At 43.7% G+C, this 24792-nt stretch overlaps 1 protein-coding gene across 3 annotated transcripts in view; it reads right to left on the bottom strand.

Moving 5' to 3' along the window:
• Positions 1-24792, bottom strand: part of IGSF5 (immunoglobulin superfamily member 5) — a 533998-nt gene that overhangs the window by 236112 nt on the left and 273094 nt on the right. For all 3 annotated transcript variants that reach the window (XR_015299372.1, XM_086935430.1, XM_086935431.1), the window contains exon 5: positions 24227-24355. Coding sequence is in view for 2 of the 3 variants with exons in the window: in XM_086935430.1 (XP_086791556.1) it covers positions 24227-24355 (129 nt within the window). In the remaining variant the exon portion in view is untranslated. The remainder of the gene's footprint in view (positions 1-24226; positions 24356-24792) is intronic.

Below are 24792 nucleotides of genomic sequence, written 5' to 3'. Positions count from 1 at the left end.
ACTGTGTAATCTTTCTTTGAATCTTTTGGCCATTCCAGTATCATCAGCAAATATTGAACGGGTTTTCAGTGCTCTTCACTTCATTAACAAACCAGAAAGAGCCTCAATGTCCTCAAAGTCTCTTGAAATGCACATGTGCTTGTACTACAATGGCAAAGTTTTCAGATGAGTGTATTGTGTTGACCAATAACAACCGGGCGCAGGTGTGCCTTGTCAATTTAAATAAATGCGGAAAAATACTAGCTGTATTGTCGTCTTTTGCTTGTGGCAAAAATAAATGTGGATAAATACAGAAACAATGCCCAAAAAATAAATATGGATAAATACAGACGGAAATGGCAGAAAAATAAATACCATATGCACTTGAGAGTATATGGTCTGGCTGCATCACAGAACAGCTACAGAGAAGAGATTCCGAAAGCTGCAGAGGGGCTCAGCTCATACTTGGGCACCCTCTCACACAAAACCAAGCACTCTGCCTTCAGGATTGTTAAGGCCTGCCATAGGAGTGACTTATAGGTTTATATGTGTCAGTGATATAAGGTAGATATAGGTAGCCTATATCTTAGTAAGGGGCGCATGCACCACCTTACCCAGGCTGTAGTAGCAGACCTGTGGTGCCATTTTGGAAGGCTTTCCAGTGGTGGCATAATACATGCGTCAGCCCCTGGTAGGCCTCTAGGGTACCTATGCCCTTTGTACCTAAGGTACCATATACTAGGGACTCACAAGGGTACCCCAGTAACCAATCTGGAGTGTACCTAGAGTACATGCGATCACTTTAGACAGGAAGCAGCTAGGCTGGGGTCCTGGTTAGCAGGACCCCAGCCAGACTAAAATCGAAAAACAGTGAAATACCAGCAAAAAGTGGGGGTAACCATAGTAATTAGATCCTACTCTCCTACACCAGTGTGCTGGTCCAATCCATTACTGCCAGTGCAAGTGAACAGGGAAGCCATTTTAAAAGCCATTTTAAAACTTGTGCTGGACACTGGTGAAAACGAGTCCCCCAGCTACATGATGGCGTCACCGAAAATGGGGATGTTTGGTATCAAACATCTTGTATTAATAAACCTGCACTGATTCCAATGTTCTTGGTGGTTTCATACCTCTGATACAGCAATATCGCCTTCATGGATCCATAATAAAAAAGTAAATAATCCTTTTCTTTCCTGTGCAGATTTTACTATCTCTAGCAACAAAAGGACGAATAGATGTTTTCCAGTTATTAAAGCTACTAAAAAGGCTCTTTTAGATCTTGATACCCTTTTTCATTTACTTATTAAATGTTCTAAAAGAGATTTAATATGGCTTAATCCTGTTATCTAGTTAAGCAATAATATTAAATATTGGGAACCCTGGGTTGATGCTGGAAAATATTATAAATACAATATCTGTCAAGGTCATATGTTTATATCCTTTCTAGATTTACAAAATACGCTTGGTTTGCTACCCTCTGAGTGATGTAAATATGAAATTCTTTGTAATGTTATGCTTAATTCCTTTAAATATGCTATACTGGTTGCCAAAGTAGAGCTTTGCTTAGGTTTATTGAATAGAATTTGTCACAATGCATCTAAAGAATCAAAGCATCTATCAAATACTAATATATCCAATTAACGGGCTATCAAAGAATTCATGACTATTGAATTTTCTTGTTCTTTATCACTAACAGACTGACAACAAATATTAGTTCAATCAATATTGACTTTCTTTGTTTTGTGATAGCTCTAACATTAGTAACTCAATAGTATTCAGAATTAGTTTTATTTCACGTGTATTACCGTATAGTTCTTTTTAATATATGCCTCTTAAAGCCATCGTATTTTCTCTCATCGATATCCCTCCCATCTTTTCAGTACTATTTTTTTTATATCTGCTTGCTTATTATTGCAAAATCTCAATACAGTATTTTGAACAGTAAATCTTGAATTGTTTTCTAAAGGGCAATACACTAATAAGAAGAAAATGGACAATGGAACACATGGGTAACATGTAAATCAAAGATTTGAATACCATCCAATTCACTTTGCCTTTCAGTTTTTCAGTCTTTAAAGGTCTATATAATGCTTGTTTATGCTACCCCATCAAAATGTGACTTACCTAGTGTTTCTCTGATACTCTGGGTGTCTCCTCTCTAGCATCAGTCACCTCATCCTACTCAGGCCTTCACATTTCATAGAGCCAGTCGACAGATTCACCCTACCTCCTATTTGTGTACAGATGCTGCACGTCTCTCTGCTATGTATACTGAAGGCTTTACATTTACATTTACATTACTTTATATTACTCTAGTTGGTTTTATTCAGTCACATTTCATTTACATGTATTTAAAAGGCTTGCACTTTTTACTGTGGAACTTTATTGCATTCCAGAATATAACCTGCCACACCATTTACATTATGCACCATTCTCTGTCTATTCTTTAACTTGAACGGAACAGCAATAAAAAGGCAGCTTCCTCCCACTGTGGCCTGGCAGCTGTACATCTCTCAATGCCATTGTTCTTAGGCCAATGAAAAGTGGCATTTATGGTCATTGAGCCTTAAATTGTCTTATTTGAAGAGCAAGCTAAGCATCAAATCTATTGTTCATCTATAACAAACTAGGAGTAACAAGGGACAATGCAGTCATGGAACCAGAAAAAAGGCCGGGTCCTACAGATAGTGTGGACAAAAGGGGAAAAAGTAGACTAGTCACCACTCTATTTAGAACCCTCAGAAAAACCCACACAAACAAGATCTGGGTATTAATGGGAGGGTGGCATAGGTAAGGGATTAGAAAATTGCAAGTCCTCCTAAGCCATCCAGCATGTGACTGAAGTCTCCACAAATTTAAGAATCAAACGTATCCAATTGAATTACATGCACTATGCATATCTAATGTAAGGCACCTGCATGCCATGCTTCCTGGGGAGCCACAACACTGACTCAAAAGAGGAGCTGGGAAGGCCTTCTTTTTCCACATGATTTAGACATGCCCAAGGATCCAGGGCTTCTGCGGGAACATTTCCAAACAGATTACTGACCCAACTGGGAAGCAGAACTTGTGCACTAAAGTAAATATAACTCTTGCTATAACCATGCACTGCTCAAGACCTCATGTATTACATCACTCATGACATGTTCTATTACATAATTGATAACATCACTGCAACAACTAATATGACATCATGACTGTGTTAGGCAGGGGCGAGAGTTATAGTTACTTTAGGTCACGAGGTATAGTTACTTGAGATAACTATAACTAGTGAATTTCTGTGGTTTTGTTTAAAACAATATGTTTTTACTGACTTTTTCACCTATGACGTCCCTTTAACGTTTGTTTTTTTCAGTGAATATATATCTATATTACACAACGTAGTTGCAGTTAAGACCGTGCCTCCACAGCAAATGGATTTTTGGTTTGCTAATAACGTTGGCCCCGTTTTACATACCTTCACAAAACTTTCCCAAAAACGATCCCTTCACCTCAACTCCTTCCCCAAATGTTTTAGGGAGATTCATCAAGAAGAGGCAGAGAAAAAGGGAGGGTCCCAAAACATGTTTTCTCCACTGAGTTTTCCAAAGGAATTATAAACAGCACTGCAACAAAAACTTCTAAAAAGGGTTACACCAAATTTGGCAAAAATCTCGATATTTACCCAGAAAGTGTGCTATTTGGGATTTGGTGTAAATCTGTTCAGTAGTTTTTGAGAATGTAAGGATCAAAATGACAGATATCCAGCAACTACGGTACCACAAGATCAAAATATGTGATCTGATTGGCTGCTCTCAACATGAAGATATGGCGGCTGCCATTTTATGACTCGGGGTCTCAGTCCCTGTGTTGTCAAAAACAAATCAAAATAAGTAATATTGGTGTAGGGTAGGGCTACCCTGAACCTTTGGCCCTTGTATGGGGGCCAGGAGAGACACCCTCTGGTGTCAAATGAAAGTATTTTTTTTATTTTCGCAGCACCATGGTACCCTGGTAATACTGCAGCACTCTGTACAGTGAAATAAATGCTGGGCCTTTAGCCACTGCAAGAACCTGGGGTTGGGAATGCAACTATGTCTTGGCCGCCCCTGAGGGGGTTGGGCACAGGGCCTGGCCGCATTTCAAACTCTGTACGTAACCTCAGGTTGCGCTCGGCTAAAGGAAGCACATGATACTGGGGGTTCGGCCACGTAAGGGAGTTTGTGCGCAGGGTCTGGTTATAGGCCAGGTCCTGTACTAACCCCAGGCTGTGCATGGCTGAAGGTATGGTGGTGTGTTTGCAGCATGTGGGGGGGGGTTCTTACTTCACTTATGGCATCATTGATAACATCAATGTGACACCTGAAACTGTTGACAGCACTGCATGGTAAGGGTGAAAGTTACTGTTACTTCAGTTAACTATAACTGGTGAATTTCAGTGTTTTTTAACAATAAAATGTAATTTTTTAACTGATATTTTTAGATAACTATAACATCACTTTAACCTTTGTTTTTTTCAATATATATATGTATATATAAGCTCCTCCCTCACGCCTACAAAGCCCTACACAGCTAAGGACCAGGGTATCTGAACCACCACCTCACATTCCACGTATCCACCAGAGTGTGGTAAATAAATTTACCGGACTATTTTTCCATACATTAAATATCAATAAGGATAGCTCAATCAAATGAGAGGCAGAGTCCGTGGTATCTGAGTCATACGGGCTTTAATTATGATCCTCGAGGAACAGGACATCATGTTCCATCACCACTAAGGGTCAGGAAGGGATATTCAACGCTTTATTAACATCACACAGTATATATAGTAAAGCAGTTTAATTGAAAATGAATACAGTAGGCGTAACAAGTGAAAAGTAAAAGATAAGAACACATGTGCGTAACAGGAGGCGTGTAAGAAGGCGTACACATGGGCGTGCACTTGACATGTCAGAGAAACGTCACAAGAAATGTCACAAGTGGGTGGATGCTTAGAGAAAGTTTGCAGGATCAGCAGAAACTTTTGGCCTAGATGCGCGCGCAACTGAGTATGACGTGTAACTGGGGAGAACCGGGGGCTTTGACTTTAGCACTAGAAGAGGAGACTGGTGTCTGGGATGTCAGAACGACCTGTACCTATGGCATATCTGGTATCTCATGTTTGGAGGATGTAGTATCTGGAGTAAAAGGTCTCTCGGACAGAGGCCATTCAATACTGGATGCTAGTGCGTGCATACGTGTCTTGGTGCAATGCGCGAGGCCATGGGCCTACCATGGTAACGGGTTCAGTAAATCACTTGCAAGGAGGACAGGAAGGCCGGGCCCTTTGCTCTGCAGCCGGGAATAAGTTTACCTATTTCACTAGGCTGGAATGTGTTTTCGAGGAGGCTGAGCTGATAACCGTAGGCAAAATACTGTCTTTGGCAGGAAGGCCAGGCTGAGCCGGGCACCGCTTCGCTGGGCAGGAAGTAAGGCAGAGGTCAGGGATGCATACCTAAACTACAGCTTTCAGAGACAGAAGAGACTTCGAGCCTCAATTAAGGGCCTAGCTCGACTGAGCCAGGAAACATGGAGAAAACGTGTGCAGGATTCAGAAGAGTACCATGTAAAGACGTTGGCACCATAGGCCTAGAAGCCCAATTAACGTAATTTTCTTGGAGAATTATATAACTGACATGTTAACGTCGGACGCAAATGCATATGCGTCTTTCTAGCATGCACGGGAAGGAAGTTACATGGCATACAAGGAACATGGGTGTATGGATAGGGTACGAGTGGGGGACACATTAGCTACCTGAAAATTTCTATTACCTCATTCCCTCCTTGGCCCCTACTTCACCCTTTAGGATATATCTATGTTCATGAGACCATCTATCTGTTCATATAGCATCATTTGTTCATCTTTCTTCATTCGGGAATGGGAACGTGTACTTGGACGGGGAATACAAGCTGTGGCGCACAAGCCGCAAATCGCTGGCCCACATTGCAGACAGAGACAACAACTGAATACTATGAGCAGTATAATTCCTAGGAATGACAATACTTTCCATCCCCAGGCGGATATCACACTCCAGAGCCAACCGGACCAAGTCCAGGTGCCTGGGTTCTGATGTATCTGATGAGCTATCTCATGAAGCCGTGTTATGGCCTTATACACAGATGGCGCGTTATTAGGAATAAACACGCAACAACTGGATCCGATGACTCTACAAGCCCCGCCCCTATCGGCCAGGATGACGTCAAGGACAAGGCGATTTTGAAGAACAACAAGTCTCATAGCAGACTGCTCCTCGGTCAGGTTACCTAAAGCAGAAGTAGTCTCATTCACTACTGCTTCCAAAGTTCGTGTTAACCTACGTATTAATTTACTATTTTGAATGGGGCCTATGAAGAAAAAGAATCCTTTATTGAAATCTGTATATTGCTCCAACGTTGTTTCAGTCTGATCGACAATCGGGGTCTTGATCTCCCTTCTATGTCTTACATGCACAAGATGTGGATTTCAATGATAATCAGGTGGGGCTAGGAAAACAGGTGGCAATAGGAACGCGATATAACACGTCCCATCCCAATCTAATGCCAGACGTACATAGGCTGTCTGACCACATATAAAATATGAATGGCGGGAGGCTTTGAAAGTAGACTTTCCTTTATCACTGAATTCGACCACAGTATTACAATCACTGTGTCCTAGATGTACTGAACCATTCTTTCTGACGCATAATTCACCTTTCACTGGTAAAACTGTAATAGACGGCAAGTCCGAATTAGTCTCAGACTGCACATTCAGAATCATGAGGTTAAGTGTAAAATTACCTAATCCATACACTTCATTTTCTAGATCGGTCCCTGTCCTTCGGGGAAGACCTTCCTTGTCTGGGAAACATATTTTATTCATAACTGTATTCAAGTTCCCCCAAATCCAATTGCCTTGGGAAACCGTGGACGTACTGTCTAGGGAGGACATTAAAGTAAACCATGCACCACACGAACCATTATGTGTAAACGGATAAGGAAAGAGGGGCAGAACTCCCTTGTATTTCTGATAGGGAGGGAGTCGGCCACATACCCAGCAATTGGTGGCATTGCTAGTCTGGTGGGAGTGGTGTAACATACGGATAAAAGTATTGTTGCGCATTGCTAATCGATAGGACAACTCGTGTGGGGGCAGGTCGCTGAAAGTGTGCTCTACAGTGTCATTAGAGGAAGTATGTACATGAGAATCAAGAGGAAATAAAACATGTAGCATTAAACTTACGCATATGATCGTCAGACTCAGAAGAAACATAAAAATTAATGCAATAACGCATCGGCTATGCAGATTTTTGCAATATTTTTCTCTCTTTTCGTTTCGCCTATCTCTCTGACTACTTGGGTCTATCTTATACATGTCAGAAACCTGTCTAACTGCTTCACCCGAGGGGGACTTAAACAATTAAACACTGTCTGACTTACTAGACCTCAACTTGGCTCGGTACTCCTGCTGTGGAGTTTTCTCTAGCAGGGGGAGTTTAGAGTCAGTGTCTGAAAGGGGGCAGTCCTTGATTATAGTTTCTGGACACAATCCATGAAATCGCTTCACGTGGCTGGAGTGCAACCATCCCTTCCAGCCTTCTAGTTTCACTGTGGTCCTCATCGTCAACAACACCAACTTTGGCTGCTTCCACCTCGGCTCCAGAGGGCTCGATCGGTCAAAATTTCGGACATAGACGTGATCCCCTGGAACGATTTCATGCGGTTTTACTTGGGTGTTGTCCGGGAAGGCAGCCGCGACCTGTGAACGACAAGATAGTAGTGCAGACATCAAGGAAGCTAGGTAATCTGTCAGCATAGTACTGTCAACATCAGTTATTCTTCGAGGCATAGGCGTACCCCACATGTTTGGGGGACATCCAAAAATTATTTCATACGGGGACAATCCAGTTCTAGAATGGGCTACCATTCGCATGTAAAAGAGGGCAACTGGCAAGGCTACTATCCAGTCTACACCTTTTTCTGCACAGATCTTCGCTAACCGTGTTTTCAGGGTTTGATTATGTCTCTCAACGAGACCAGCGGCTTCAGGGTGTCGTACGCAATGAAATTTCCACTGGTAACCTAACAGGAGTGATACCTGTTTCATGAGCTCGGACGAGAATGGCTGACCATTATCAGAGTACACGACACGGGGCAAACCGTATCGCGGGAAGAATTCGCGGACCAACTGCTTGGCAGTGGTTACAGCAGTGTAATCTGGGACTGGATATGCTTCTGTCCATCGGGAAAGGGCACATACGACTACGAGGACATACTTGAATCCTCGGCATCTGTCCATCTGGATATAATCCATCTGGAGGACTTCAAAAGGATGGTCAGGAGGATGAAATCCACCTTGTTCCACGGGGATACCTTTGCCTGGATTGAACTGACAACAGATCATGCAGGTACGCACTTTCTGTTTCGCTGCTGCACGTAAATGCTTGTTGAACCAAAGATTCTGTAAACTGTCTAACATGGCTTTCTCTCCTAAGTGTGCTGGACTATGTGCTGTGTTAATGATAACTTGAACCATAGAGTCGGGGAGGAACCATATGGCTCTTCCCTTCGTCATCCATCCCTGATCTGTCTGGACCCCTCCTTGTTCAGTCCATTTCTTGATTTCATCTGGAGTTGCATGTGTCTGTATGTCGAGTACATCTAGCGTGGGATCCTTAACTGTCATACAATGTGTCAGTGGAGTCACTTCAGTCTTTGTCGGGTCAGTTGGTATGTCTGTCTGAGTCTGAGCTGTAAGTTTAGCTGTTCGATCTGCCAGGTCGTTACCCTGGGAAATAGTATCGGTGACTTTAGTATGTGCTTTGCACTTCATGATGGCTATGGCTGTGGGCAAATGTATTGCTTCTAGCAGGGCTTGAATGAGGGGACCATGTTGTATCTTGGCACCGTGAGAAGTTAAAAAACCTCTTTCTTCCCAGGGAACACCGAAGTCGTGAACGACTCCGAATGCGTACTGTGAATCTGTGTATATGTTTACCTTCTTGTTCTTGGCTAGTATACAGGCTTGGGTCAGAGCGATGAGCTCTGCTGCTTGGGCAGATAATGTGTCAATACGATGTGTTTCTATGACTTCAGTTTCAGTGGTCACTGCATATGCGGCTACTAACCCTCCTGTGCTTGTTCTCATACATGAACGATCCACGTAAAGTGTCAGTTCTGGATCGGACAATGCAATGTCTGTCAAGTCTTGTCTTGGCTTTGTCACGGTATTAATGACTTCCACACAGTCATGTGGTGCTGGATCTGCTGTAATGGAGGGTAATAATGTGGCAGGGTTGAGTATGTTGCAACGTCTGATTTCTATGTGTGGTTGAAACAGTGTCAGTTCATAACCTGTCAGTCGTGCTATGGTCAAGTGCTGAGTCTGGGTTCGGTTTAGGAGAACTTCCACGGAGTGTGGAACCTGTACTGTCAAGGGATGTCCTAACACTATTGAATCGCTTTGTCTGATAGCTAGAGCTGTTTCTGCAACTGATTTTAAGCACGCAGGCAAGGCCTGGGCTACTGGATCCAATGTACTAGAAAAATAAGCACAAGGCTTGTGGTGTCCTGCTTGATCTTGTGTGAGAACAGATAATGCTGTGCCATCGCGTTCTGTGACAAAAAGTGTAAAAGGTTTGCTGTAACATGGTGTAGCTAAAACTGATGCTTGACATAAAGCTTTCTTCAAGTCATTAAAAGCTTGTGTATGTTCCTGAGTCCAAGGGAGGACAGTCGAAGTCGCTGCCTCCTGTGTTGTCAACTGTATGAGTGGCTTGGCTAGGTATGCATACTGAGGAATCCATTGTCTACAGTAAGAAGTGAGGCCAACAAAAGCCCGTACTTCCTTTTGTGTCTTGGGTTGTGGCAGATGTGCAATTAACTGAATACGATCTGGTGTCAACTGTCTACCCCTCTTGGACAGCAAGTGTCCAAGGTATACCACTTGCTGGGCACAGAATTGTAGCTTCAAAGGGGACACTTTATGCCCCTTTTCGGCCAGAAAATACAAGACTGTCAGTGATGCGCGTTCGCAGTCACGTTCGGTCCGTGCTGTAATTAACAAGTCATCAACGTATTGCAGCAGTGCAGTGTCAGTAGGCATGTGAATACTGTCTAGTTGTCGTTTCAGAGCTTGACTGTAAATACTAGTACTTTCTGTGAACCCTTGAGGTGCACGTGCAAATTTGAAGCTTCGGCCATTTAAACAGAATCCTAAAAGGTACTGGCTTTCAGGATGAATGGGAACACTAAAGAAGGCGTTCTTGAGATCGATTACAGTAAAGAACGCTGCTTCGGAATCAATAGCAGTCAATAGGGAAGAAATATCTGGGACTACTGGGTACTGTGGTATTATGCATTTATTCAGTTCTCGAAGGTCGATCACCAATCGGTAGACTGGTGGTGCATTTGGGTCAGTTCGTTTAAGAATCGGAATGATTGGAGAATTACATACATTGGAGTCAGTTTCTACAACTACTCCTTGTGCAATGAGCTTGTCAATAATTTTCAGTAAGGCTATTACAGCCTCAGGTGGCAACTTGTATTGTCGGATCCGGGGTAGTACAACACCTTGTTTGAGCGTAACACGATAGGGTGTAATGTGCATACAACCTACATCAGTTGGACCTTGCGCCCATAAATGCTGTGGTACATTTTGCAATCTTGGATCAAAATCTCTCAACACATAATGACCTTTAAAGTCACGTAAAAACAATCTCACTCCTTCCGGAGAACAACATATCACTGCTCCTAGTGCTTTCAATGTTTTAATACCAAGTAAGTTTTCAGGACATGATTTCGTAAGTAACAAGTCTGTAGTACGAGACAATGGACCAACTCCTAAGGAAACTGGCTTTGACACTTCGTTAACAATAGGCTTTCCTGAAAATCCAAGGGAAACATTCTGTGAGCCTGAGAGGGGTGCCCCTGGAACCTCGTCGTGACTGATGGTAGTTCTGCTCGCCCCTGTGTCAATCAAAAATTTTCTGTCTTTCCCTAATACCTGACTATGTACATAGGGACCCTCTTGATCTACAGGAACCTCGATAAGGGGCAAGCCAACCTCCCTCTCTAGGCTGTTTCATGAATACTGCTGATACTCGGGGTACTCTGACTGTGCATACTGGTACATTTGCTGTGTGACATGTTGCGTGGCAGCAATGGGTTGGGGCTGAGGTATTGCTACTGTCTGTTGTTGTGCATTCTGGGGAGGTTGCGTGTTCTGTGGAATATTCTGTGGAACATGTTCTGGTCTAGGTGGACGCGGTCTTTCTTTCGTCCTGCCTGTAGCAATATTGTATTTCAGAACGGTACATTCGTTTATATAGTGACCTGGCTGTTTACAGTAATTGCAATTCCCTTTAACAGGAACTGCAGGGTGACTAGTCTGTGTCGTACCTCTCTTCTGGCTATCTGCTGGGACGGACTGGGCAACTAGTACTTTCATTTTCGTATCTTTCATACGTCTCTGTTTATGTTCGTGTTCCTCTCTGATTCGGTTCTGGTGGTACTGTAACATTTGTAACATTTGGGAAGGAGTATTTGCTTGCCAAGTACTTTCGACTTTCAGTACTCTACTTTTAACTTGTGGTAAGGAATTCTCGACTAGTTTGGTCACAAAAAGATGTGGATAAGATTCACTACTTGTTTTCAGGCCGCTATTAATAATAAAACATTTCTCGAATCTAGAATAAAAATCACTAGTGTCTTCGTCTTGTTTCTGTTTGCAGGCTGAGATTGCATCCCAGTCTTCCTTTTTAACTGTCAATAACCTAGGCAAGACTTGTACTAATAATCCTGGTAATGCTTTGGCTTTGTCCCCAAGACCTGTACCTGGGACTCGTCTATTTTCTTCGTCTTCTAATTCAGTCCAAATAATCTTTTTATCTCCCACCTCCCATTCTTTCTCCTTAAGTTTTTCGTAGATGCCGGCAGGCAACAATACCTTTAACATTTTAAGAATGTTGGAATACGTATAATCTCCCATGAGTAACATATCTTTTAATTCACGGTGGAACCCTGCTGGATCTTTATCATGACAGGGCACTAATTTCTTCATTTCCAATAATTCCATTTTGGTCAGGGGTGTGTATACAAATACTTGTTGAAGCTCAACCCCTGGGGTCTGGACGGGATGAACTTCTCGTAAAGGATTCTGTCTGTCTATGTAAAAAGGTTGTCTTACTGGGGGTGGAACAGGAGCGAAATGTGGAGTCAGGAAAGTTCTGTATTTGTGGCGTTGTTCTAGGATGGTATTAATTAAATCGGTACCTAGGCCTCTCCATCTTTTTAGGAGTAATTCTTCCAGTATATTATATAGGGGACCTGGATCAGAATGTTGGCTTTCATATAGTGTAATGAGATGCTGGATCATGTACATACCAGCTAGTCGCTGTTCGTCTGGGGTAAGACTCAAAAATGTTTGCGCTACTGAATCATCTTTATATATACTAGTATTTCCAGCCCATTGTACTGCTGACCGTGCTAGTTCCTGATCACGCATGGTACTAAGTTCACTGTAACCTATTCTTTCTTTCAGTATTCTATCAGTGGCTTGGAATACATGTTCAAGAGAACATTGTTCTGGTATGGGAGAAAGGAAATGTTTTTGTTTTTCCAGACGAATGGGTCTGTCAAAAGGTCTGTCAAAAGAATACTGTTTAGGAAGTCTCGCTCTTCCTACGTACGCTATTCTATCTGGGTCTTCTACAGCATTATCTACATCTTCCTCCTCTGAGGTTTCATTCTCCTCTTTCTCGTCTTCCCTAGCTGCAGTTTCTTTTTCGTGTATTATTATAATTTCTTTACGGATCTTCCTGCACATGGCTTCTACGCAATTTTTTTTATCATGTTTACCATCAGCTATATTGTTACTCCAATTTATCAGTATGTCCATCTCTTCTTTGCTTGTACCTGGCCGATCTCGTTCCCTTATCAAACAATTTATCAAAAACTGTAAGATCATTCTTTGTGTCTCAACCTTGTGGTGTGCCATGGCCTCGCGAATGCTTTCTGCAGGATGGGAAATGACGACGGGTGGGGGAGTCGAGTCTTGAGGGAGTGGAGGTAACGTGTCCTGAACAGGCTGAGCAGGCTGAATAGGCTGCTGTACATTATTAACAGGTGGTACGCGTACATTGGTGTATGCTGGAGCTACATCATCTAAATAGGAAGAAAGGAAAATGTCTGCTGCGGTCTGTTTATGACTTCCGGGGTCGCTTTAGGCAGGCCCTCGGCAAGAACAGGATACATGCCTGTAATAAGGGCATTTCTTTGTCGGTCATGTTGTTCTATTCTGACTCGTTCTCCTTCTTCTAGTAACTCTCTTTCTTTAGCTTTTTCAGATTCTTCTCTACTTTTCTCTGCTTTCCTGATTGCTTTCTCTGTTCTTCTATGCGCTTCTTTACGCCACAATTCTATGGCATCTTTCTGGGATTGTCTGGCTTTCTTTTTCCATAGTGCTTCTTCTACTCTCATGATGCATTCAGCATCCCATGTCCCTGAGACAGGCCATCTATACTTCTCTTCCAGATCCCTAGTATAATCCACCCACAAATCTAGGTACAGTATGGCATCTAAGCCGTGCTTGTGGTACATAAAATGTCCTGGAGTGTCCCTAGGCGGGACGGGAACTGCTTCTTCGAGTATCCCTTTCCTAGTTCCTATCTGACGTAATTTCGAGAACAGTGGCATATTTGGACTGACTTTAAACGTGAGCACAATAAACACAGTAATGAATAGCAAACAATCATTCATACCACGACATTAAACACATTGAAACATTTTAGACTGATATTACCTGGAACAAAGAAAACATATATTCTGGAAATCTCGAGAAACAATACTAGAATACTGGATTACTAGATGCACTGCTAAAACAGTACAGACAATACCGGTCCCATAAAGAGACACGTCATACCGCATTCACCTAAGTGAACACGTCTGGACCAGGTCTATGTACCCAGACCCGTCTTGACCGGGCACAAATTAATGAACCCGTCTAGATGCGTTCCCAACAACGGTACTCACCGGGAAGCAGAAACTGAAGGCCTCGGAAACTGGACTGGACTGGACTGCGTCGGGCTACGATTTCTCCTACGCATGCGCTTCGGAACAGGTGGGCCTCCGGATACCTCGGACCTTGCTCTCTCGACTTGGGGCTCTGGTCGGGATCCTCCGCATTCCTCACCTTCTCGTCTGGATGCCGGACCGCAGTCTCCGTCTCCTCCGTGGGCCTGAGGGAGATAGCAGGAAAACCCGCAGGTGTGCACTGGATCCCTCACGGCTGTAGAAGGGGTCAAGGCCTGCGTTACATCGCCGGCGAGTGGGGAAGGGGGGGGTCCCTGTTCGGGCGCCAGAATATGTGGTAAATAAATTTACCGGACTATTTTTCCATACATTAAATATCAATAAGGATAGCTCAATCAAATGAGAGGCAGAGTCCGTGGTATCTGAGTCATACGGGCTTTAATTATGATCCTCGAGGAACAGGACATCATGTTCCATCACCACTAAGGGTCAGGAAGGGATATTCAATGCTTTATTAACATCACACATTATATATAGTAAAGCAGTATAATTGAAAATGAATACAGTAGGCGTAACAAGTGAAAAGTAAAAGATAAGAACACATGTGCGTAACAGGAGGCGTGTAAGAAGGCGTACACATGGGCGTGCACTTGACATGTCAGAGAAACGTCACAAGAAATGTCACAAGTGGGTGGATGCTTAGAGAAAGTTTGCAGGATCAGCAGAAACTTTTGGCCTAGATGCGCGCGCAACTGAGTATGACGTGTAACTGGGGAGAACCGGGGGCTTTGACTTTAGCACTAGAAGAGGAGACTGGTGTCTGGGATGTCAGAACGACCTGTACCTATGGCATATCTGGTATCTCATGTTTGGAGGATGTAGTATCTGGAGTAAAAGGTCTCTCGGACAGAGGCCGTTCAATACTGGATGCTAGTGCGTGCATACGTGTCTTGGTGCAATGCGCGGGGCCATGGGCCTACCATGGTAACAGGTTCAGTAAATCACTTGCAAGGAGGACAGGAAGGCCGGGCCCTTTGCTCTGCAGCCGGGAATAAGTTTACCTATTTCACTAGGCTGGAATGTGTTTTCGAGGAGGCTGAGCTGATAACCGTAGGCAAAATACTGTCTTTGGCAGGAAGGCCAGGCTGAGCCGGGCACTGCTTCGCTGGGCAGGAAGTAAGGCAGAGGTCAGGGATGCATACCTAAACTACAGCTTTCAGAGACAGAAGAGACTTGGAGCCTCAATTAAGGGCCTAGCTCGACTGAGCCAGGAAACATGGAGAAAACATGTGCAGGATTCAGAAGAGTACCATGTAAAGACGTTGGCACCATAGGCCTAGAAGCCCAATTAACGTAATTTTCTTGGAGAATTATATAACTGACATGTTAACGTCGGACGCAAATGCATATGCATCTTTCTAGCATGCACGGGAAGGAAGTTACATGACATACAAGGAACATGGGTGTATGGATAGGGTGCGAGTGGGGGACACATTAGCTACCTGAAAATTTCTATTACCTCAAGAGAACTCAAATCCTCCCAACTCACCCTTGCCTCCATCCCCTGGATCCACAAGACCAGAACCGTAGGAAGATCGTTCTTCTACCTGACCGCCGAGACCTGGACTCCCTGCTCCTGCACCTCAGGCAATCAGCGTCGCTGACCCAATTCAGGAAGGATCTCAAGGCCTGACTCTTTGAATCGTCCTACACCCAGTCCGACCAGCAGCCTCCCCTCCCCCAGCACCTTGAGACACTGATTCATGGGTGAGTAGCTGCGCTTTACAAGCCCTTGATTGATTGATAGATAGATAGATAGGTAGATAGATAGATAGATAGATAGATAGATAGATAGATAGATAGATAGATAGATAGATAGATAGATAGATAGATAGATAGATAGATAGATAGATAGATAGATAGATAGATAGATAGATAGATAGATAGATAGATAGATAGATAGATAGATAGATAGATAGATAGATAGATAGATAGATAGATAGATAGATAGATAGATAGGTAGATAGATAGATATACATGTATATATAGTGGGTCACACTAAAATTCACTTCTAAAGACAACACTGGCCTGATCTACCAGTGTTAGATGTGCAAAGTGAACTATTCTTTACCATTGCACGCCCATCTAATCAAGGGGCAAAGGTCACAAATGTAGGCGTGAATGCACAAGCAGGGGTTAATAGCAGATACCTACTCACTCATACAATCCACTATGTTTGTTTGTGTTGCTGTTTGCACTGAGGTTCACATAAAACTGTTTCATTCATATTCATGATTCAGTATACTTGTGCTGTTTTGCACAGATCCCTTTTGCCCTTCTCTTGATTAGTCCATTTCGTGCACACGAAACAAACAGCCTGCTCACCACACTGCACAATACAGTGCTGCAGTCCCACACATATAATGTAATACAACTGGTTATATGTGTCCAACACTCACACTAATGTTCTTTAAATGTTGATAGGTGAAACACAGACTCAAACAACATGGCTTGCAAAAATATGAAACACAAAATATACCTTCCATAAATGCCACAACAAAACTGAGGATCTGTAGTTACTGTCTAAATGCAACCAACTCACCTGCTGCTATTCCTATTAGGATTGGCTTCATTTAATATTCTAGCCTCAGTCTTAGAATATTATGTGCAAGTGCTTGACAGTGAAAAAGGTGCAGGTTGATATTTGTGTGGTCTATTTCTAGAGTCCGTTTTTGCACCTAGGGTAAGAACTTACCTGAAACTGCAAGCCGCCGTCCACGTCTCGCATCCAGTCCTCTTCCTGGTCACAGCAGCCCCAGGGACAGACTACCATCCAATCCCCGTGCTATGCTGTGAGAGCAGCACAGTGATTGGTCTGAGCAGGCAGGAGAGATGCTCTGCTCAGACCAGGGAGTCTGTGGAGTTTCTCCAGCCCAGGTTCAATGCAGTCGACCTGGGGAAACCTAAGTGAGCATGTCTGTTTGGCCGGCCTGAGAGGGCCCGCCAAACACATATGCACACTTAGGGAGTGCACATAGCACTCCTCCTCCCCCTCCCAAGCCTCGGCCCTGCACCCCCCCCCCCCCCCCCCCCCCCAAAAAGCGTTAGATCAGAGCCGGCAAATGAAAAATAAAACAATGCTAGAACATCGTTTTATTTTTAATTTACTGGCTCTGAGGCAGGCAGTGGGGCAACGCTCCTTCGCCATTACGGAGTAGCCGCCGCTGATTTTAGAATGCCTATTGTTGTTGATGCAGGATTGGTTAAAGAGAATAGTTGTCCTCCTTTAAACGAAGGTACTGAAAAAATAAGCAAAAATTGCATTGAGCATTCCTGCTGAGTGTTTCCAGGCAGGACATGAATAACTCTACAATTTAGAAAATCAATATCAGAGTAGCTGAGCGTGCTGGAGCTAAATAGCTTCAAAATGAGATTCTGAAAGCCAATGTAATGTCAGCAAATCTATGAGACTAAACTCCAAATTCAGAACATGTGCATATTTAAAGTCTCCTCTTTCCTTAATGCTTTGAAATAATACACTTGTCCCAGTGAACAGGGATCTGGTGTGAAATCTGTCATGTGGCCTATTTAGCATCTCTTACTAAGTCCCCGCCCCTCTCTCACTCTCCATTAGCATGAACCCTTAGCCTGCAGTTTTGAATATTGCAAAAGAGAGAATCATTTGTGAATTACTCTCCACAGATAGCACCTGTGACCGCTGTATAATCCTTGGTAGTTGAAACAGGACCTTTCCGTAGAGTCGCCCAATATTTTTGCCTTCCTTCACTGAGCCTGTTTTTATTGGTTTTTAGGACTCTGCCCACTTTACCCCTCCTAACCGCTGGTAAAGTGCTTAGGCTATCCTCTTTAAACATGGTAAATCTGTACAGGAATACACTTGATTGGTATGTTTAATGTACTTATAAATCTCTAGTATATGGTACTGCAGGTACCTAGAAATTGTAAATTAAATGCTACCAGTCAGCTGCAGCACTCATTGTGCCACCCTCTAAAGTAGCACTATAAAACCGGTCCCAGGTCTGCCACTGCAGCCTATCGTACAGTGATAAACTGTCATTTTGACCAGGCAGCACAAACCTTTTGCCAGGGGTAAATCTTCCTTTTTAATACTTATAAGTAAGTCACCCTTAAGTTAGGGCCTAAAAGCTCATTGAGGATGGGGCCTAGTAATTAAAAATTAGGGCAAGTACTTAAGTTTGACATGCCTCGACAGGGAAAAACTCCCAAAGTAGTCCCATAGACTAAAATTGGGGGCCATATTATCAAGAAAGGGAGATTCATTATCGCCGCTTTTATCGTCAGGAAACTGCAGCTAAAGTGGTGATAATGGGCTTGAAAATATGCCCTTGTGAATTCCCATAGAAGCCCAGGTTAACACCAGTACCTGGGCTTCTATGGGAATTCACAAGGGCATATTATCAAGCCCATTATCGCCCCTTTAGCGGCAGTTTCCTGCTGATAAAAGCGGCAATAATATATCGCCTTTTCTTGATAATATGGCCCAGGGTTACTTTACTGCACTTAATAAGTGATAAATTCAGTTAGAGCTGATGGAGAATTCCACCTTCTGCTCAGCCAAATCATATTTTTAAATCCTCTTAGATGGTAAAGTCAGATTTCAATTCACTATTCTGAAAATGCTTTAAGAAAGTTGACATTTCTCTACCTAAAGCAAATGTGCCTCTCTGCCAGTGTCAGGGTCACATGCCTGTTAATCACCCTCCTCCGGTGTAATGTATATTTCTTCCAGACAGGGGACAAAAGGTGGCTCGGTGTAGATGAAGTGGCTCTTTCTGTAGGATGGCTGTGGAGGAGTTGTGCCATGCTCTGATTGCTCTTTGAGGGAATCTGCCTACAGCACCCACAAAGGATTCTGACATCAGGCAAGGTCTTGTCCTTCTACACTGGCTGGAGCCAAACCCAAAAAAGAAGAATAGGCCTAGAAGAAGTTTCGGATCAGGCCAGAGATTGACCTCCACAAACACGGGCTGACACTGGGTATAAAAGTGGCAGCCTCAGGACCTCTCACTGGACCAGAAAAAAATTAGAAAAATAAATGCCCTGCCTGCTGTCTGAAGAAGGAAGACTGGACCTGCTTAGCCTGAAACCAAAATCCAAAATTTGACTACAAGGGTCAGTTGGCTGACTTTTGTTTTAGCTACAGAGGCACACAAGTTTCAGAGTCCATACCTGCTTCGTCCCAGCTGACCAGCACCAACTGGGCCTGCCTGGACTCCACTGGTAGCCTCTGCTGGAGTGAGTCCTGACCCCCAAAAGGTGCCCAACAAGGTTCCTGGACTCTTAGCTGTTGTTAGAGTGTACTCCTCCTACCTCACAACTGCAAGAGCCTGTCTCCAAGTGACAATCCAGTGGTTCTGGGCTCTTTGTGCCAGCAATGACTGCCTCTGTCCCCCATCAACACAAAGCTCCTGCTCTTCACATCAGCAACAACCACCCGCATCTCCTGCCAACACGAAGCACTGATCTGTGACCTGCGCTTCGCACCAACCATGATCTTCTTGCTGATATACCTTCAACTTGAGACCAACTCTTTGCAGTCCCTGCCAAAGCCAAAATCAAACTGTGGCTCCTTACGTGGAACTGCACTGAGTCGAAGATAAACCCACAACCGGGAAGAACTTGGTCCCTGTATCTGGCCTACACTCCATTGGGGTTGGCCTTGACCTAATCCAGTGTGAGCATATAACCACGATTGCAACTCTCTTCTTTTTGGTGCTATTTCTAACTGGAAACTTAAAAATTTAGAAACCTGTTTCGATTTATTGGACTTTTGTTGTATTGCTGTCATTTTATTGATAAGAATTGAATCCATGTTTCTAAATTGGTTTGGGTTTGTTCATGTGTTGTGTTTTCACTTACTTATAGTTTGATTGGTGAATACATGCTTTACACGCTGCCTCTAAATCAGCCCTGACTGCTTTGTGCCGGCTACCAGAGGGTTAAACACAGGTTTATATAGTGACTTTTGTGGTTCACCCTGACAAGGATTGTGTTTATTATTTGAATAGGACTCCCACGCCCCTAAACTAATAACCCCATTTTTGTATTGACCTTTTCTACACGAATAATCTCTAATGAATGTGACATTTTCAGTATTCTAATTATGGCTGTCTGGAGAGCAGTAAGCGTGTCTTGCAAAAGAAATATTTCAGCGAAAGGCCTACTAGCAACTCCTCACTGCAGCCCTCCAGATCTGTGAATGGAATTGTGGTTTTATGCACTGCCAAACGAAAAAGGGAAACATGAATCATACATGACTAAGTTCGTTCAAAATTAATTTCCAAATATTGAGCACTATTAATAAACGCTAATTGCTTTTAGATCTTCTGTTTGGGCCTTCACATTTTGATAATTAGAGTGTGCCTGGAGCTGGGCCTCTTGAGTGAAAATCTCGACATCATAAACAAAAAACTCGTGGTTTCGAAAAAATGAACAAGAACCCATAAATGTGGCATTTTTGAGAGGATAGCATTCTGGAGAAGCAAAACTCAGTCCCTTTCTTTCTCAGTTTCATCCCATCACATGTGCGACCCCCAAGGTCCTGCTCTTTCGCCCCGCCCCTTTCACATCTCTAGCTCACTTTCTGGATGCCCACAGTGTTTAGTGACACAGGAAAACAGATGATTCAGGGATCCTTGTGAAATTCCAGGGTCTGGGGATTCATCATCAGCTCGCTATTTACTTGAAGGACTACCAAAGTTCAAATGCACTAGATCTGCCTTTCTTAGAATAGTCAGAAAAGAGTTTTTTTTTTTTCCTCGGGGGTTCATTTGACCTTTGACCTTTGCCTTCCTCCTGCCCTGATGCTATGAGTTCTCCTCCAAGGCCAGCCCAGAAGGGCAGCACCCTGGGTGCCATCGACACCTGTAAACTGGACTTCAGCCCCTCACGTGCATCTCATCGTGTACGTGGACTTCCGTGCATCCTTCTTTCTTGTAATCCCCCAATAAACTGTTTTAGTCCTCACAGTATTGATCTCTTGCACAGCAGTCCTATGGGCCTCATTTATTATACTTTGATGCACGGCAGCGCAGCAAGGCTTCCTTCTGCGCTGCCGTGTGTCAAAATAAAAGGGCAGGAATGTGCTGGTGCATTACAGTCCTCCTCTGCACCAGTGCACAAACAGCAGCTGTGCGCCAACGCAGACACCCTTGGGCCATGGGGGAAGGCTGTGGGCACTGCAGGGATGATTGTTTATGTGCAGGAAGGGACATCATCCTGCACAAAAGCAAGCTTTAGAGGTGATTTGCTCCTTCAATGTGTGCTGCAGGATGCAGCACAAATAGAAAGAGCAAAAAACGAGGAGAAATAAAGGTATTTCTTCTCGTTTCCCACGTTGCGCCACTCCTATGCCTCCCCTGGGGGGACATAGGTCCCCCCAGGTTTATGACACTTTGTAAATCTCGACGAGTATCAGGTTCCATGGATGTGGTCTGGTAGCACACACAGCAACACCGAAGGGATGCCCCTTTCACGCAGATTAATGCGTGAAAGGGGCACATATTTACAAGGCCATTAAAAGTCATGCAGGGTGACTTAACGTGGCCTTGTAAATATGGGCAAGCACACTGCGTCGCTGGTGTGTCTAAAAATCAAGTGACGCACCTGCGGTGCAATGGGCTTGTAAATGAGGTCCTATGTTGCTTGTATCTTGCGTGCTGGTTTACTGCAACATCATCTTTGCTGGCTTCCATAAGACTTTTAATGACAAACAGCAAAGAATTGAACATCAAACATCAAGGGTCATCTGAGACCTTGGGAGCAAAGATCACATCACTCCTGCCTTAGATCAAAATAAGATCCTTTTGTAAAATGCTGTACATTGTACATAAATCTGAGAATGGTTGTGTGCCTGGTTACCTCGGTACCATCCCCCCAAGCACTGGTGATCCTTCACTGAAAACTGCCTGATTGATTACCCTACTGTAGCATCCAGGTACCACACCAAACCATGGATATGGTGCAGGTATGTTCTTTATTCCTCCATATCTCAACTAAACAGTAAACTAAGTTCAGAATCCTTCCATTGGAAATGCACCTTATGGGGGATCGTTTTGTGTAAGCACCTGAAAACCTGGCTGTTTCCTCTTTGGGGGTATCTTTTCCCAGAGTTTCCTTGTTTGGTTCTAGCACCAGGATGTCCACTTGGGGATTTTGATATACACTTTATAAATAAATAAAATAATAAATCCTGCATAAAGAAACATTCTATTCCCAGTGCTTGTGATCTAACAATTAAAGGGATATATATTTTGCAATATCACACCACCTAAGTTAAAAGTGTTTGCGGGAGATCTCTGCTTGCCCAAGGCAACTCCCTCCGGAGCTCCATTCCTCAACCAATCAGCTTGGAAAATGCCTTCATAAAGTGAACAAGAAGCCTGAAGGATCATTTGTTGCCAAGTCTGCGCCAAGAGCAGTGTCAAGAACTTACTAAAGACTGAGGGCCTAATTACGATGGCGGTCGGACGAGCGTCGCACCGCCATGGTTTCAGAGCAGGAAAGGTCCGACTATGAGAAATGCGCTCCCTTTTACAATACGACTAGTGTGGAGGCGATCATAAAATGCATTTTTCTAGTGTTCCATGTGGTGCCTGGCACAGGGTGCATGTATTTGTGGGGGGGCACTACATGTGACACTACATGTGGGACTTTGTGCTAGGCTGCCTTTTTATAGCTATTGGACCTCCATGAAAAGGCAGTCAGAATGGGCCATTGTAATCCCTAAGGCAGTCCCTCAGCAGGCACCACCCCTATTGTAAGGAATACAATCAGACCGATGGTGTAGATTGGTCCCCCTGACAGATGCGGTCTGCCTGGCCGCTTTATAGCGCTACAAAAGGGGGTGGCGATGGACGGAGCATCTGATTCAATCAAACACTCACACCCAGTCAAAAGATCTGGGTTTAATCCATCACCGTTCTTTAGCCCACTCCGCCACCCCAGTGCAGACATGGCTATATGCAAATCAGTCTGACCCTGTGCCTCATGGGAACAGTCCAGCCCGAACTGCCAAGCCATGTCTTCCCTGGACCGGAAACAAGCTTCCGAGGACAGGTTTCTGGCATTCCAGCCGTCTTCAGCCCGGCATGCTTGAATCCAGTGGCAAAGTGAGCAAGGGACTCACGTCTGAGCATACTCTGCCACACTTATGGTGACCAAAAGCGGTACAAAAGGGGGTGGTGATGGACGGAGCATCTGAATCAATCAAACACTCGCAACCAGTCAAAAGATCTGGGTTTAATCCATCACCATTCACCGTTTCAGATCTCTTGACTGGTTGTGAGTGTTTGATTGATTCGGATGCTCCGTCCATCACCACCCCCTTTTGTACCGCTTTATAGCGCGGCAGTCGGACCACCCTGCTGGATGTTGGTCTCACCCGCATCCTAATCAGGCCCTGTGTTCCTGGGGACTGTGCTGAGCGTGCAGCTGAGCTTTCGTCTGTGTATGAGCTGTAATGAGCACTTAGGGAGTATAAATCACTCCTCCCCCTGCTCTGGCCAGCCCGCCCGCCACTGACTGCAATAGGAAAAATAAAATTATATGAATGTTGCGTTATTATCATTTTATTTTTCCTTTTGAGCAAGGGGTTGACGCTCCTCTGCCTTAGTGGAGGAGCCGCCACTGCCGCTACCTCCAGTCAGACATCTTAGCCTGGCCCATGAATTCTCAGCTCCCACCTTCAATGCTTTTCAATTGAATGAGACATTATTATTCTTCCATTTGTGTGTAACGTGTTATTTTCCACATTTAGATTTATTATAAACGGAGGTCCCAGTAATTTCAGAAAGTGGTAAATATTATGATTTTGGGGGGAATAACATTTGGAAATCGAATTTACCTTGTCTCTGCATGTCTGTGACTGGTTTTCCACCCAGATACTTCTGTGGTGTTTCCGCTAGAGATCATAATTCCAAGGGGCCCAGTAACTTCTGTTACTGAGGCGTTGGCCCTTTATAAAGAGGAACTAAATGTTTCTCTCTGTTTTTTCTTCCTCAGATAAGTTACTCCTCTGGGGTATTATTCTTATGTCTTTCCGACTTACCAAAAAAATTGCAATTTTTGCTTTGAGCACTTTACAAAAATTGAAAATAAATTAAACAAATAAAATTACCAAGAAGTCGCTATTCAATCATCTAACATCTTCTTTGTTTACTTACAAAAAATAATGATTTACCTTCTTTCTTTCTTCTCCGGCAGCAAAAAATGATAAGGAGAATGATAAGAATGATAAGAAGAAGTCCACCAATGGATACAGTGACAGCGATTATGATCACATCCCTTTGATCCAAAGAATTGCTGTTCACTGTAACACAAAAGAAGGTGGGGTTAGGGGAAAGTGAGGAGTGCACTGGAAGTAGCACATCTGATCTATAAGCAGTGCCTGTAAACCTTTTTTGCCAAGGAGAAACAGGTGCACTCTACCTACTTTACACCACAGTCGTTTCTCATAATATAGAAGATTAATATAAAACAGAACGCTTTAATAAATAAAATAAAAAACTGAGCAAACTTTACACAGAGAAACATTTTGATGTTTTGCAAATTTCTCAAAGGTCCATTTATGTTTCTCTCTGTTCTGTGTAGTAATAAATAGGCCTGGGTGGAACTCAAGTAGTTTCACTCTGTGGAATTCCGCTGAGTTACCTCAAAATTTCGCGGAGATGTGCAATCAACGGAATCCTAGTACATCGCACTGATTTTTTTGTAGCATACCAGAAAGTGCCGCTTTTTCTGCTGCTC

Source organism: Lissotriton vulgaris, chromosome 8, assembly GCF_964263255.1.
Source record: "Lissotriton vulgaris chromosome 8, aLisVul1.2, whole genome shotgun sequence".
NCBI classification, from domain to species: domain Eukaryota; kingdom Metazoa; phylum Chordata; class Amphibia; order Caudata; family Salamandridae; genus Lissotriton; species Lissotriton vulgaris.
This window is presented reverse-complemented; position numbering and strand designations above follow the sequence as displayed.